Genomic DNA, 16,815 nt, shown 5'->3' on the forward strand with positions numbered 1-16,815 from the left:
ATCCTGCCCCAAGCTCTTGGCTGACCTCCAATCTTGAATCTCCCTAGGCCTTTCATACATCTAGAATTGGATGTCCAGTTGATATCTTGAATTAAACATGTTCAAAACTGAACTCATTAACTTTCTCCCTAAACCCTTCCCGGTCCCTCACCTTCTGGATCACTGTTAAGGTCAACATCATCCCTCATATCCTAGGTGTTATTTTCACTCATATATCCTGTTAGCAAGGCCTATCAATTTCACCTTTTCACTATCTCCTGAACGCAGCCCTTCTCATCAATGACACTGCCACGACCAAAGTACAGGCCCTCATCACCTCAGATCTGGACCATTTTAATAGCCTGCTGGGTTTGCCTGCCTCATGTCTCTTCTCTCCAATCCATACTCCATTCAGACGCTAGTGATTTTCCTTAAGTGCAAGTCCAATCATATCACCTCCCCACTCAAAAAAAAAAACCCCAGTGACTCCTTATTGCCTTTGGGATCAAATAAAAAATACCTTTTTGGCATTCAAAGACCTTCATAATCTAAACCCTCCTACCTTTCGAGTCTTTGTATATCTTACTCCCCAACACACACTCTTTGATCCAATAGCACTGGCATCCTGGCTGTTCTGTAAACAAAACAGTCCATTTCTTGGTTTGGAGCATTTTCTCTGGCTGTCCCTAATACCTGGGACTCTCTCTTTCCAAAATTCCTACTACTGACCTTTCTAGCTTATTTGAAGTTCCAACTAAAATTCTTTCTTCTACTGGAAGCCTTCCTGACCCCTCTTATTTCTAGTGCCTTTCCTCTTAACAATTTCCTACTGTATGCTTACTTTTCATATATCTGCATGCTATCTCTCCCTAATTAGCCTGTAAGCTCCTAGGGGGCAAAGACTCTTTGCCTCAATTCCTATCCACAGTGCTTAGCACAAGTCTGGTACATAGTTGGGGCTTAATAAAGGTTTGTTGATAGATTGGTATTAGTTACCTATTATGTATAAAGCAGGCCAAAAAAAGAAAGGGAGGATGTCCTGCTCCCTAATCCATTCTAAACCTTTTCTTCCCTCCTCAAGTCTCTAATGATCTCCTATCCCCTCTACCTCAGCTGAGAACTTATAATATTCACTGAAAAAAATCGAGGCCACCATCTCACAACTTTCAGATGACCTCTCTTGTATTCTCCATCAAACTGTGAGCTACTGGAGAGCAGGCACTGGGTTTTTTGCCTTTCTTTTGCCACTTAGCACATGGCAGGCATATAGTAGGGGCTTAATAAATGCTTGCTGTCTTGACTTTCTAAAGGGGTATAAAATATGAACAGAAAGGTAAATACAAAATTTCCAGTCCACACCTCCATCATGACTAAAGTCATCCTAAGCAGTTTATAGCCTGATAATAGTATACTCTTCCTCAAACAGAGAGGCATGTTAGTATTTGTCTCCATAAAATAGAGTTCGTATAATTATCTTTTATGACTGCATATTGCAGACTTCAAGAAACTCTCAATCCTGGGAGGGCCCAAGAATGCTGTGTGGATAGAAGAGCTTTTCTGGCCAAAGTCAGCCTCAGGCCACAATCCTGGGAAATTTTCTAAATCTCCGTGGGTGTAGTCAACCAATAGGTGGGGAGGAGGGTAGGGAGAGCAGGTTAAAGGGAAAGTTCTTTTAGGAGGCTAACTGGGCCACACCCACCCTTTCCAGTCTTCCCCAATTCATCTTTTGCCAGCTATCTTCTCTTACTTTGCTCAGCCTCTTCCAGTTCCCATCCCCCTTGCCTTGCTTTTATTCCAACCATGAAAAAGTGTAAAAAATAGATCTTATTTTGTTTTAGAGCTTGGCAGCCCTCCTCACCTCATGCCACGGTTTAATGTGCTGACAGGTAAGTAAAGAGATACTAAATGTTCTACCCTTTGCTGCAAGCCTGCTGCAGTGACCAGTAATACCTAGGAGGGGAAATCCCTTCCCTACAGAAGGTTATGTCCATATAACGCGGTTAATGGCCCACAAAGTCCTCAGTAATGAGTAAATTACTTTCTAATCTCATAGCAGTCAGCCCAGCAAGGGGGACCCAGGTTACAATCAGATAAGAATCATTACAGAACATTTGGGGTTTAATGGGAACAGAAAGAGGCAGAGGGGTCCAAACTTCTTTCTGGCCGGGGGCTAGGTTTCAATTAACTTCTCCTAACCGAGAGCCCTTTCCTTAGGCTCCACATCAACTCCCCTTGCCCCTCAAGGTCCCCATCGCCTACCTCTCCTCCCTGGCCGGGCTTGGCTGGGGCTGCTTATGTTCTCAAACTCACAAGTGTGCCCACGAAGGCTGGCAGGCAAAGGGTGCTGGGTTACCTGTGCAGCCTCTCCCGGTCGCAGGGTTCCACCTCCAAGCAAACTGAACCCCTCCCTTCTCTGTTTCCCCTCCAGAGCAGCATTCAAATTCCAGCCGGCTGAGGCCTCTTGGCCCCGCCCCCAGGCCCGCCCCCTGCACAGCAAGCTTTTTCAGCCCTGGGCAGGCGCCCTGCCTGCTGCCCGAGCAGCCTCGCCCCCACCCTTTCCTGGCCGGCTTGGCGAGCCCTGGCAGGCGCGCTCGGCCCCCGCGAGCTTCGGGCACGCGCGCTCACACGCGTTCGCGCGGGACCTGTGGCTCTGCAGACGTCTCTCTCTCTGCCTCCCCCCTCCCTGCCGTTGCTGCAGTTGGACCCACCCCAGGGTGAGGAGGGTGGAGCGAGAAGGTGCCGCTGTGGGCGCTCGCCCTCCCTGCTGCAGTGGGCTCCGCGCTGCCATTGGAAGGCGCTGCCCCGCGACGCCCATTCGCGGGGGGCTCGGTCCAGGCTGCGGTTGCTGGCGCGTCCTTCCCACCTCCCCACCCCCGCCCCTCGCCCGCCCCTCCTCTTGGCCCTGGGCAGCGCAGCCTCTCCCGCGCCCAGCCCCCCTGGCCTGAGCCCCCGCCGAGCCCTCCTCCTCTCCAGACGGCGCCGACCGCCTGTGGGAGCTGCAGCTGTGTCCGCAGCCCGGAGAGAGGGAGAGGCCCCGCCGCACTGGTGTCTGCTCGCGCCCCTGCCCCCCGACTCCCGCACTCTCCCGCCTCACATCCCGGCCCCGGCATGTCGGCCCTGGAATGGTACGCGCACAAGTCCCTAGGCGACGGCATCTTCTGGATCCAGGAGCGCTTCTTCGAGTCGGGCAACCGCGCCAACATCTGGCTGGTGCGCGGCACGGAGCAGGACGTGGTGATCGACACCGGCCTGGGGCTTCGAAGCCTGCCCGAGTACCTGTACTCGGCCGGCCTCCTGCAGGACCCGGACAAAGGGGAGGACTTGGTGCGGCGGCCGCTGCTGGCCGTGGCCACCCACGTCCACTTCGATCACGCCGGTGGGCTCTACCAGTTTGACCAGGTAGCGGTGCACCGGGCCGAGGCGGACGCCCTGGCCCGCGGGGACAACTTTGAGACTGCGACCTGGCTGTCGGAGAGCGAAGTGGTGCGGGCTCCGAGCCCCGGCTGGAACGCCAGGCAGTTTCGGGTGCAAGCGGTGCAGCCCACCCACATCCTGCAGGAGGGTAATGGAGCGCTGGCCCCTCCGTGGGGAGAGGGGCGCCAAGGGAGGGGGAGGGTGCATGCGGCCTGGAAGAGCCCTGGTGAGCTTAACCAAACGGAGGGCGGGGGGGGGGGGGGTGTGTGTGAAAGAGAGGGAGATCCTTTGCCAAGTCACCCAAATGACACCTGTCTCCATTTCTTCCCTTGGAAGGAGAAAAGCTCCTTGGAGAGGCCCTTTGGGTTCCCGGGGCCCTGCAGAGGGGAGGGGAAAGCGCTCTGCTACAGTAGAGATACAATGTACTACTAGTGGAGTGGAAGACGCTCCGCCCCCTAATTAGTTTCCCTAGCCTGGTGCAGTGGGAATGCCACAGGCTGTGAGACTGAATTTCCTGAAAGATTTCCACCCACTCATTCCCATTCTGAGCACCTGTTTGACATTTCCAGTCACTTAAGGAAAAAAAAATTCTTTTCTCCTCAGCCTCTTCACGACATAGATCTCCCTCCCTCCTCTTTCAGACCCTACCTTGGAACCAAAAGACATAGCCACCGTTTGCAGCATTCCCCACCCTTAGTTTCCATTGCTACTCGAAAGGGAAATATTTTTATTTGCTTTCTAGGATCAACACAAGTTATTGCTTTTTTAATCGGAATTCTGATGCTTTTTAGTGTTATTTATTCACGTTCTTGTAGTCGTTGGCTAGGTTTCCTTGGTTCTTCATTCTGCCTCAGTTAATCCAAGTCTTCCCAGGTTATTCCTTATCTCCAAATGACATCCAGTTCTGACCCCATTTACCTTATGTCTGTTGAAAGAATAACTGTCTAAAAATCACCAGCACCGAAATGAGAGAGCCTAGGTTCAAATTCCACCTTTCATTGAGTGTGTGACCTTGAACAAATTAAAGCTCTTGAGCCTGAATGTTTTTTTAGGAGCACTAGATACCATTTAAGGGGACTTCCAGTCAGAAATTCTTAAGATGGGAGAAAAATTACAGCCTTATTTCAATATAATTCAATATAATTTGTAATCTTATGTATTTTATACCTTTAAAAACATTCTGAGAAAAGGGCCATAGGCTTTGTCAGACTGCCAAGGAGGAATACATCTACAAAACCCTTGCTTGCAGGTCTATACTAATGAGAATCTTATGATTTTCATTTTTCCTATCTGGGCCTGTGATTACATTTGTATGTGACTTCCTCCATCTCATATTTGGCTCTGCTTCTTTTTTGTAACTTGTTTTGCTAGGTACATTGAAGGGTTGAGTGACTTCCTCACCGACCCATAGTCACATTTGTCAAGGCAAAATTTGAACAGAAGTCTCTCCCCAAAGCCAGATCTCAGACCACTACACCAGAGTAATATTCCATTACATTCATATGCCACAATTTGTTTGGCCATTCCCCAATCTTTGGCCAGACGCTTTTGGCAGATTTGAGGGAATCAGGATAAAGCCCAGGGTCACGCAGCTAGTAAGTGGCTTGAGGTCTCATTTGAACTCAGGTCCTTCAAACTCCAGGGTGGGTGTTTGGTCCACTGTGCCTAGCTGCTCCTCTGGCACTGTTCTTAAATCCATATTCTCTCCCCGCCTCCTTCCCCCACCCCCAGATTCAGGAAGCCAGAAAAATAAAACCCTGTTACAAACATGTACAGTCAGGTAAAACAAATTCCCAAGTTGGCCATGTTCCCTCCCCCCCCCAAAACGTCTATCACATGTTTCATCCTGAGTCCTCTGGAATTGTAGTTGGGCCTTCTATTAATCATAGTTCCTCAGTCTTTTAAAATTATCACTATATCACTGTTACTGTATAAATTGTTCTCCTGGTTCTGCCCAATTCACTCAGAATCAATTCAGGCAGGTCTTTCCATGTTTCTCTGAAACCATGCCCTTTACCTTTTCTTATAGCATTATATTATTTCATCATATACATTTACCATAATTTTGTTAGTCATCACCCACTTGATGGGAACTCCTTCAGTTTCCAATTCTTTGTTGCCACAGAAAGAGCTGATATAAATATTTTTGTGCATATGAGTATTTTTTCTCCCTCTAATCTCTTTAGGGGTATAGAGCCTTTAGTGGTTTTGCTGAGCTGAAAGTCATAGATAATTTAATAATTTGGAGGGCATATTTCCAAATTGTTTTAGAATATGACTGGATTTCATAACCTATTTTCCCCAAAACCCTCTAGCATGTCATTTAACTTATTTGTCTACTGTATCAATACCGTGGGAATGAGATGGAATCCCAGAGTTACTTTAATTTGAATTTTTCTAATTATTAGTAATATAGAGAATTTTTTTTCATATGACTGTTGATAGCTTGGTTTTCTTCTTTTGAAAACTGCCTAGTAATATCCTTTGACCATTTATCAATTGAGGAATAGCTCTTATTCTTATAAATTTAAGTCAGTTCCCTATATATCTTAGAAATGAAGTCTATCAGAGAAACTTAGTTGCTCATTTATCTGCTTCTCTTCTAAGTTTGGCTGCATTGGTTTAATTTGTGCAAAACCTTTTTAATTTTATATAATTAAAATTATCAATTTTGTCCTGTGACCCCCTAATTTGGTCATGAACTCGTTCCTTATCCACAGAATTAACTAATGATTTCGTCTTTGCACCCCTAGTTTGGTGACCCTTTGACAGTAGTTTTAGTGACCTATGGCCCTTTGTCCAGCAAGCACTTTTAAATAAAAGAGATACTCCATGACTTACATCAAATGGAGCATCCTTAATGCCAAGTTAACTATTTTTTTTGACGATCTCTCCTATCATCAACTCAGTCCATGTCATTATTAATTACCACATGGATCTTTAGATCATTCTAATTCTAATTATTCTAATTCATCATTCTAGAGAGCAATGATTGAAAACTATTTTCAGAATATAAAAAACGATATTTTCTGAAGAGATTTTTGCCTTTCTTGTTGACTCAAAGAAGACCTTGGATTGTGAGAATAGGAAACTAATAGAAGTGGGATGGAATGATCATTTAACCTACCCAAATTCAACTCCACAATTCCACTAGACCTACTAGCCAAAAAAAAAACCAACAATGGGGGTGGGGGTGGGAGGTGCGGGGAGTGGGGGGTGGGGTGGAAATAACAATTTAAATGGTGCCAGTTCTGGTCACTACTAAATGCAAGTAGCCTGTACCCATGAATGTATGTGAGATGGGGAGCTAATCCTTAAACTGGTCTCAATATGTGGAAGCACTGGGTATGATTCTAGAACCTTCTCTCGATCATGCCTACAAAATGGTAGAGCTAATAGCAGGAAATGACAGCCTTAGTTGGCTGTGTACCTTTTTACTTTATTGTGTCCACTCTTGACTGGTGGGGAAGCAAGAGTAGAAAACCATTGTCATTCAAATGATTTTTTTTTTTTTTGGTAAAGTCTTTTCAAGGATAGTTTTTCCTTAATTATCAGTTTTCAAACTAAGACTCTACCTGTTTCGTTGTCTTCCTTTGAATGGAAGTTCTGACTACCTACTTCTCTTGATTAATAATTTAACTAATGGAATTGTGAAAAATAAAATTTGAATCCAGTTGTTTCCATAGCAACCATCTCAAGTCTCATGTGCACTGTCTTAATACCCACTGCCTTCTTTTAATAAACCTGTCTCCTTTTTAGCTGTAACTTTTAAAAGCTACTGTACTATATTTTGTGTGTGACTTAAAGAATTTTCCAGAGTACCATGTCATCACCTTACACACAGCCATGTCCCCAGCTCCCTCCTGCCCCACCCACCTGTCCCTCTTGTCAGATGAGATTCCACTGCAAAAAGGCCCTTTGATGGATATCTTCTTTTATATGAAGATGTAAGTACTGAGTAGGAAGTGCATTTTGAGTAATTAAGTAGTTGTTTCTGCCCCTGTTAATGTTTTTGAACTAATTTACCTAGATTTATTGTTTTTCCCAATCTGTACTTTGTTGTTGTCAACATGTATGTTTTAAAAAGGCAAGTTGCTCTTAGGGGCCTGATAGAAGCTGTATCCATAAAGTTAAACTATACCAGAAGAGAACCTATTGTCTTGACTTAATTCTGAAACTAAATGATCTATCTGTTTAAAATAGCAGTGCCACATCTGAGGTATAGATAGATGTTATTCTCACTTTATAGGTAAGGAAATTGAAACCTAATTAAGAGAAACTAGGCCCTTTGACCCTAATAATATCTTCCACTCTAGGCTATCCTTTGCTCAGTTGCCAGTGATTTTCTTAAAACTCAGGTCTGGCAATGTCATCCCCCTGCTCAGTAGAGGAATGAGAAGGGAATAAACATTTTTGTAGTGCCTCCTATGTGCTAGGCACTGTGCCAAGTGCTTTACCAGTGTCTCCTCTGAGACTCACAACAAGCATGTTAGGTGCTACTGTTACTCCCATTTTACAATTAAGGAAATGGAGGCAAACAGGTTAAGTGACTTGCCCAGGGTCACACTGTTGTTGTCAGAAGCCAGGTTTCAAGTTGGGTCTTCCCAGAGCTAGGCCTTGTCTTCTATCCACTATACCACCTAACTGCCTCCAATGGCTTCCCATCTCCTTCTGGATCAAATATAAAATCCTATTTGGTGTTCGGAGCTCTTTGTAGCCAACCTACCCCTTACCTTTCTAGTCTTCTTTCACAGTACATCTGTCTTCTTCTACCTCTCCACCCCTCATGTAATTCTGCAGTCTAATAACACTTGCCTCCTTGATGTTCCATCTCCAAACTGCAGACTTTTGCCTTCAAGTCCTAAGTCCCATCTTCTATGGGAAACCTTTTCCATCCTCCTTTAATACCAGTGCCTTCCATCTTTTTATTATTTAGAATTTATCCTTGTCTGTAGTTTATTTATACACAACTGTTTGTATGTTGTCTCCCCCATTGGACTGTGAGTTGCTTGAGAGCAGGTGGTTCTCTTGACTTGAGCCAAGTCTTTTGACTTTGTAGTAGAATTGGCTGGATGTGGTCTTTATATGACAATGAAACCAAGGAAACAAATTTATGTATACTGTTAACAGTTATTGTAATTATTGAATTTATTGCAAATGTTTTATAAAAACAAAACCAAGCATTTTTAAAAGTAATATTTTAAGTAGTTGCTAGCTACAACTAGCCACAAATTTGATAATGAAAGTTGGAGCACCTATTTGTATGTTAATGCTGTAAAGGGTAGCTTTTAGAAAAGGCAAGAGATTTACAGAATTTGGGGGAAATTTGGCATTCTCAAGACCATTTTTCATGACTTTACCGTGATTTTCTAAGTTTTAAGGTGTGAAACAAAAGCTTAGTATTTACAAACACTTGGAAAATTGGTAATACTGACAAACAGCTTCTACTAACAACAGGAACTGTAAGTTTCAACTTTTTAAGTTTTTAAGTTAATATCTAATTTCCCTTTACCTAGAAATACAGATTTCCTATCTCTGAAAAGTGTGTCCTGTTAACTTAAGTAGCTAGAAGAAGATCTGGAAATTACCAGATTTTTAAAGCATTGTTGTGGAATCATATACTTTCTCTACCCCACCCCCCAAACCCCACCCAAAACTTAGTGCTAGAGAGGCAAAACCATCAATCCACTTCATTTAGTAACCAGTTAGGTTAGTTACTTTCTATATATCCAACAATTGTCGGATTGTATCCCTCGCCACACAGCTAGTAAATTATGCTCAAGAAGAGAGTGGCTAAATCATCACACATATCAGTAATAGAAAATAATTCCCTTCCATTAATGGCACTGCAATACCATTTTCATGGATTTCATGTGCAGTTTCATTTATGCTCATTGTCTTTATGATGTGACGATAAGTGAGTTTTATTATTTTACAGAGTACATATAGTAATTACTTGAAGTCATTGAACTCAGATAATTCCCAGACTAATTGTGCTACCTGATTACAGAGCTTGAGGCTTAGCATGTTTCAATTTGGGGTAGAATTCCAGTTACCTCCAGCATCCTCTAGGTTACACAGTGCTTCTATCACAAGGCCAGAAGTAGACCATACTGGGAATGCTGAGTCCTAATGGAAAATCTACACTGTTTTAAAGAAGACATGCCCAAAGAGGGCGTACAGAAAGAAGCATCGTTGTCCAGATTCAGAGAGATAATCTGTACTCACTGTACTTTGCTTTCATCAAACCATATGTTTTGTCTTGGGGGTGACATTTTAGAAAGATTACTATCAAACTGGAATGAGTCCAAAAGTCCATGACGAAGGAGCTCAAAACTGTCCTGTAAAGGTTATCTAGGGACTTACTTAACCTAGGGAAGAAGAGACTTATGGGTTGTTGGATCAGTGTATTCAGAAGGTTCTCATGTGGCAGAAAGGTTGGTTTTACTCTGTAGGACTTCAGAGGGCAGAGCTCGCTAGGGCCGATGATTGGGAGGCTCATTTTTGTGCATTATCAAGATGAAATTTCTAAAAATTCAAATAAATTCAGAAATAAAATGACCTCATGAGGTAGCAAGTTTTGAATGATAAACACTGGTCAGTCAAAGTCTGGGGCTTCTGAGTGACATTAGAGGACTCTAATGCATTGGGAGAGAGGCTGGACTAGACAGCAGCTCTTGCTTACTTAGTTGGTATTTAACTCATCTGGAGTCCTAAAGCTCAAAAAAAAAAAACAAAACCCAATTAACTCATGGAATTCTCGTCCAAAGAACAACAACTAAAATGAAAACAGAATGGTGGCTCTTCTAGGATCAGCTGAAAATATTAGAACTGTTTTGCCTGCAAAGACAAAAGACAAGAGACTGAAATTCTCTTGATAAATATAAATTGGTTGATTAATTCAAGTCTTTAAAATCCTATAATGCTAGATCTCTAGGATATTTTCCTTTGATTCTGCTGATGGGAAAATGGAGCAGTTTGGGATGCATTCTTAATCCTTTGAATTTGTTTTCATGGAGGGCAACTTCCTTTCTTAACTGTGAAAGTATTTTGGTACCTTTGACATACAATGCTACTTTGAACAATTGGGTTTGAAAATCCAACACGCAGGCATATTTCTTTTTAAGTCTCTACTCTTTGATCAGGAGGTATCTTGATTGCTTCCCATTGGTGGAGAACAAGATTGTCATGGGGTTTTTTTGTCTGTCTTTTTAACCCATTCTTTTCCACCAGTACCTCAGGAAAAAACTATTAAAATAAAAAGTAAGTATAAATAATAACAATAAATTATTAAAGAATACAAACAACTAGTTAAAACTTGGTACCTTTCTAACCTTCCCACCATTTATTGTATTGCTTTTCAACCAATATTTAAGTAAATTTAGATTGCTTTTACTTGAGTCAAAACCTCCTCAGAGTATGTGCCTCTCATAATCAAAAGCTTGTACCCTGCTAACCAGATAAAAACTTAATAGACAAATGGCTTTGCCATTACCACTCCTCTTCCTGACTTTTTCGCTTCTTCAGTTGCAGTATTTCACAATTTTGTGTAGTTTCTTACAGGAAACTAGTTTGCACGATGGAAAGTGGCAGGGTTGGATTAGGTTCCTTTTAGCTCCAGATAATTTGAGATTCTGGCAATATGTAATGGGGAGAAAAATATTTAAAGTTTAATTATAATGGTCCTTACCTTGTACTGAATGAGGGAAAGTAATTTCTTTTTAAAATTGTTTTTGTATTTTAAAGTAATCTGTCCCTCCCCTTGCCTCTTCCATTGAATTAAAAAAAAAAATCACTGTATATCTCATAATGTAGTAAAACAAATCCCCATATTAGCCATGTCTAAAAGTGCATGTCTTTTTCTGCATCTTAAGTTTATCACCTTTCTGTCAGATGGGTGGTGGTGTGTTTCACCTTTATTCTTTTGATTTTGTGGTTTATCATTGCATTGATCAGAATTCTAAAGTCTTAAGGGTAATTTTTCATAAGATAATCCATTAGACTTTCTCCTCAGTCAGAGAAGCTTGATGACTTTTCCATCTTTGCCTTTTTAACCTTGATCATTTGCTCTAGTTCTTTTCTTCCCAGCCTAATCCATATCCCTTTTATGAACGACATTTCCTTTGAAACTTCTTGAGCATCTTTGATAGCTTATGTTTAGAAATGTTCCCAGAATAGAGGGGCTCATCTTTTTGGAACAAATTCTATTTTATCCTAGAATACAATTTTTTAAGCCCATTTAAGTAGAGCTAGTCAAGATTTTTAGCCAGAGCTATAAAATAGTTTCTCTACATTGTTTGTTAGAATAAAAGACTGGGGAAACCATTGCTCTGATATAGTATGGTATTTTTGATGTTCTAATAATACTCGCATGCATACTTACTCATGGTATGAACATTAGTGGGTTATTGCGAAGATCAAATGACATTATGTATGCATGCTTTGAAGCAAAGGTTATGTGAGAGTAAAGAACTATTATTTATTGCTTAATGTGACCTTACTTAAAAGGTTTGGCCCCATAAGTAAAAAGCTGTAAAAGTAAACTGATCCATTCTAAGCACTTTGCTTAATCAGTGGATGATTATCAGTAGGTATTTTTCAGTAGACCCATAGCCTGACCATTGTTAGACTTTCCCCAGCCACAGATAACTGAAAGAAGCACATTACCCACATAAACGTATTTGCTACAAAAATGCAACTCATTATGCCAAGCAATATAACCCCTAAATACAAGGTAAGTACTAATATAATTAAACTTAACATTTTCTTCCTTAAAAACATACCATGAAGTCACAAACTCACAGGATCTAGAGCTGAAAGGATGTTGGTCCAGTCTCTTGTCTTATAGATGTGTAAACCAAATCCCAAAGAGCTTGTGAGTTTCCTATGGTTACATAGATAATAATAGAGCTGGAATTTAACCTAGGCTAGATACAGTGCTTCTCCCACACTAAATTCAATTACTGGTCAACTAAATATCTCACCTACAAGACTGTGCTAGGCTCTTTCCTTAGCACCTAGCTGAAAATTACCATGTATTCTAGCCTGTTAACATTTGCTTAGGGGATAGTTCTTTCAGGATTTCTTAAAAGGTCCTCTATAAAAACCATTTGATCACAACTAAGCAGCAGTTTGCCAAAGTTAATAGGAGTTTCTTCCTTCCTTTTCTGTCCCCTATATTGAGGGTCAAATAGAATAAGACAATGATTTGTAGGTTTTTTTCAAAGGCACTGTATTGTTGCCTTGCAAATATTTTTTTCCAATCCATTATTTCAAAGAGGATCTTGGAATATCTCATTCCATTTGCATTGATATCAGCTTGAGACTTAGCCCTAGGAACAAGATAATGACAGTGTGAAAAGAGAGCTTAGTCATAAGCCTTTACCCAGTTATTTTATGTGATCCTCTTCCAAAGCAAATTTCATCCACTTGGCTCAGAGAAATAGTGTTTTCCATTTGGCTCTGTGCTGGAGGATCAGGAGTATTAATTCAAAACTAAATTTCCCATGGGGCAGCTAAGTGATGCAGTGAATAGAGTGCCAACCCTATCAGTGTCAGGAAGTCTTATCTTTCTGAGTTCAAATTTGGCCTCAGATACTTACTAGATGTGTGACCCTGAGGAAACCACTTAACCCTATTGGCCTCAGTTTCTTCATCTGTAAAATGAGCTAGAGAAGGAAATGACAAGTCACTCCAGTATAAGTGCCAAGAAAACTCCAAATGGGGTCCTGAAAAGTCAGACATGACTGGAACAATTGAACAACAGCATTCTCCCACAGGTCCCACTTTGAACAGCAGGGAGCTCAGGGTATTTTGTATTTCATGCCACAATCCTCACAGCTAAAAAAGAGTCTGTCAGACAAATGGGCCCTAGCTATTACTTAGTGTTTTATCTCCAGGAAAAACTAGTAAGTTTCTGAGGTTGGACTTGAACTCAGGTCTTCCTGATTCCAAGGCTGGTGCTCTATCTACTGTACTATCTAGCTGCCCTCCCTCACTTGACACAAAGTCAAGTGCAAGTCATGTCATCATTTCTCTGATAGCGTGGTCTTCTTAGGCAATGAAAGACGAACACAGCAACATCTCCAAGAAAGTGTTCCTTTGCTACCTTACTAAGCTCTCTCCTTTGAGTCTCTCTTAAAACCCCACTCCACTGTAAAAGCTTTTGCTGATGATTTGAAATGGAGACAATCTTATCCATTGTTTCTCACCTCGATAATCCTGCTGCCTTTTTTTTCAGTCTTTCTGAATGTATGTTGCATTATTTTTTGCTCCAGGTCTTCATTACAGACCCCCTTTTTTATGCTAATGCTTGCACAAGTAATTTTACTAAATGTTTTGACTTAAATATATTACCTTAACCTGAAGATAAGACTTCTGAAAAATCTGTAACTGTCCATTTTGGTTAATTACTATTTTAAATGGAGATAGAACATAGAAAATTATCCAAGGATATGTATGATGGAATGTAGTATATTGGAAGAAGAGAAATGGAGGGGAATATATGACTAGCCCATTTATAAACTAACTTATCGCAACAAAGATGATTTAAACAGGACTTCTTAAACTTTTTCCACTCATGACCCCTTTTTATGTTTCAGCAGCACTCATGCAAAGTGCACATGCTTTGTGTTCAGAACCAAGGCTGCAGTGAAGTTGCTCGATGTAACACCAGCAAGTGCTGCCAGAAACACCCCAGATGCACTGTACATTTGATTTTTAATTGATTTTTGGTTGTTCTGAGTTGAGAAACCTTTTACTATTGCCAAATTTTTTATGACCCCATATGCAGTCACAACCCACAATTTAAGAAGCACTGATTTAATAGAAGGTCTTTAAGAATTTCTGTGTCCAAGAAAAGTATCTTGCATCTTGAAACAGTTTGGAACGTAAATTAACTTATCTCTACCTTTTGTTATCTTAAACCATTTAACTTTGTATCCTTGTGCATCCATCTTTGTAACAAAATTTATAATAGGGTTTTTATTTTTAAAATCTCTTCTCCTTTCCAGGGGATGTGATCAGCCTTGGTGACCGCCAGCTCACTGTCATGCACATGCCTGGCCACTCCAGGGGAAGCATTTGCTTACTGGACAAAGATCGGAAGATTTTGTTCAGTGGAGATGTTGTCTACGATGGGGCCATGATTGACTGGCTTCCGTACAGCCGAATCAATGATTATATTGTTACCTGCGAGCGTCTGATAGAACTGGTGGACAGCGGTGTGGTAGAGAAGGTACTTCCTGGGCACTTCAACACCTTTGGAGCAGAAAGGCTCTATCGCTTGGCTTCCAACTATATTTCGAAAGCTGGCTTGTGTCACAAAGTTTCAACCTGCGCCATGAGATCTCTTGCCAGTTTAGCTCTGCGTGTAACCACCTCGAGGACCCCATCCTAGTTTGTATGTATTGGTTTGTCATGTAATTCATACTTTTAAAACCAAGCAGTTTTGTGGTTAAAATAATTGATTACGATCATTTCAAGAAGTGCTTTCTCAATATTAAAGGGAGGGGTGGGGAGATTTGAGAAGGAATAAGCCAAAAGAGGGAGATTTCTTATTTTAACTTATTTACTTTTCACCAAATAATTATAATAAGCCTCTGAAAGAAGCTAATAGCTTGCCAAAGCTGTTGCCTTTTAAATGTTTGTGGGGTTTTGTTTTGTTTTGTTTTTGGTCGAAACTGTGGGATGCTTGCATGGGGAAGGCATTTTGGAGAAAAGGAAAGAAGAGTTATCCATACCTGCTTTTGGAAACTCTCATTTTATTTCTTACGTGCATTAAAGTAAGGTTTTTGTGTGTGTGTGCCCCAACCCTGATGTTTTCAGTATTAAATTTAAATTGAAAGATGAAGCTTCTTCAGTTTAAAATTCATTTGAACTCAATGTGAAACTTATAATAGAGCTATTTATATGAAACCAGAAACATTTCACTATTGTAGGAACTGGATTCATGTGTGTTGTGATTTCTTTATTTTTTGTGTAACTTATTAATGAAATAGTCACTGTCTGTGGTCTGTTTATTTTATTTTAAAAAAATAGTAAAGTGCTTTTGGGTTTGATGCAGAACTTTATAAAACAAATACTTCATTAAAAAGACTGAAAAGATGTTACAGTTGAGGTGTTGTATTTTGCAAATAGTGAAGTTTTAAGTGTGCGTATGTAACTGCAAATGTTTAGATTTCTTGAAATGACACCATCAGGTATACTTAAAAATATATATGATTTGAAATATTTTTCTTCTGGTTTGGAAAGAAAAGTAAAAACAGGTCTCAGAGCATTTTGTCTTTGGGCAACACTTCACATGAAATTCTTATTTTGTTTAAATTGTATAATTTTGAAACAAATAGGTATTTTACTTGGTCCTTTGTCCTATGTTGCATTAAAGGGTTTACCAAATTAATTTTACAGTGTAAATTAGATAGTCATCTTTTTCCTGACTCACAGAACTGATTCTTGTCTGATGGATTTCGAACTACCTACGACCTTTGACTGAAATGGGAGGATTTCATTTGCAATCTACTGTAAACAAAACCTAGACTAGTATTTAGTGATGCATTTTGGTTTGGCATACGTGTGTGTGTGTGTGTGTGTGTGTGTGTGTGTGTGTGTGTGTGTGAGTATGAGAGACAGAGACAGAGAGAGGGACTCTTTGGAGAACCTTAAAAGACTTTTTGTAAACTCTTATTACTGCCTTTCTAGTCATAGTATTCCTGAATTGAAATTGGGACAGTTACATGAAACTCAGTTTTTGGAGTGCTGGAAATGAGTTTCTGAAACAGTGTGAAAGTCTCTCTCTCCCAGAAATTCTCCATATTCATTTATTTAAACAGAATTTAAGCATCTACCATAAGTACAGCAATAGTGGCATAGGCCTGGCACCATGGGGAAATGTAACAGGAGTTAAAGACAGGGTTCCTGTTCTCACGGAATTCATAACTGAGCTAGAGCAAATATACTACAGAGAGTAGGATAGCAGAGCAAAGCAAGGATAGCAATTAGTATACAAGCTGACAAACAGAACAAACAAGTAACATTTATAGGGTGAGGTTGACCAGAAAAAGCTTATGAGGAGAGAGGAATAATGAGGCAGATTTTGAAAGAAGGTGTGGTTGTAGATTGGCAGATTACTTCTTTACATCAAACATTTCCTCTGCTGATTAAACAGGTTTAATAGAAGATTTTCAGTACGTTCAGTATTCCTGGTTGTTGGGGGAGTAACCAGAGGCAGCAAATGCTGCTTTATGGAAGAGCCTATAAAAATGACTTTTTCCTACCCTATTTTCCTGTAGCCATATGAGTAATTAAAGACAAGGAAATTAGGGGTTCAAACCTATATACAGCTCTTATTGTGGTTTTCATGTTCTGAAGCACCCACACAGAGCCATAATGCTCAAAATCTGGAATCAAAGAAACCAGACAGTT

At 40.9% G+C, this 16,815-nt stretch overlaps 2 protein-coding genes across 3 annotated transcripts in view; one reads left to right on the forward strand and one right to left on the reverse strand.

Annotated features, from left to right (window-relative positions):
* POLR3G (RNA polymerase III subunit G) overlaps positions 1 to 2,695 on the reverse strand; it is a 65,014-nt gene extending 62,319 nt beyond the window's left edge. The window contains exon 1 of one of the 2 annotated variants that reach the window (XM_072606183.1): positions 2,239 to 2,695. Coding sequence is in view for 1 of the 2 variants with exons in the window: in XM_072606181.1 (XP_072462282.1) it covers positions 2,333 to 2,415 (83 nt within the window). In the remaining variant the exon portion in view is untranslated. The remainder of the gene's footprint in view (positions 1 to 2,238) is intronic. The other variant, XM_072606181.1, reaches the window with a different exon arrangement.
* A 31-nt stretch (positions 2,696 to 2,726) lies between these two features.
* MBLAC2 (metallo-beta-lactamase domain containing 2) lies at positions 2,727 to 15,505 on the forward strand. Its single transcript, XM_072606184.1, has 2 exons — positions 2,727 to 3,541; positions 14,406 to 15,505. Exons 1-2 carry the CDS (start codon positions 3,088 to 3,090, stop codon positions 14,789 to 14,791), a joined length of 840 nt encoding a protein of 279 aa, XP_072462285.1. The 5' UTR covers positions 2,727 to 3,087; the 3' UTR covers positions 14,792 to 15,505.
* Positions 15,506 to 16,815: the final 1,310 nt, after the last annotated feature.

Source organism: Notamacropus eugenii, chromosome 4 (assembly GCF_028372415.1).
Source record: "Notamacropus eugenii isolate mMacEug1 chromosome 4, mMacEug1.pri_v2, whole genome shotgun sequence".
NCBI classification, from domain to species: Eukaryota; Metazoa; Chordata; class Mammalia; order Diprotodontia; family Macropodidae; genus Notamacropus; species Notamacropus eugenii.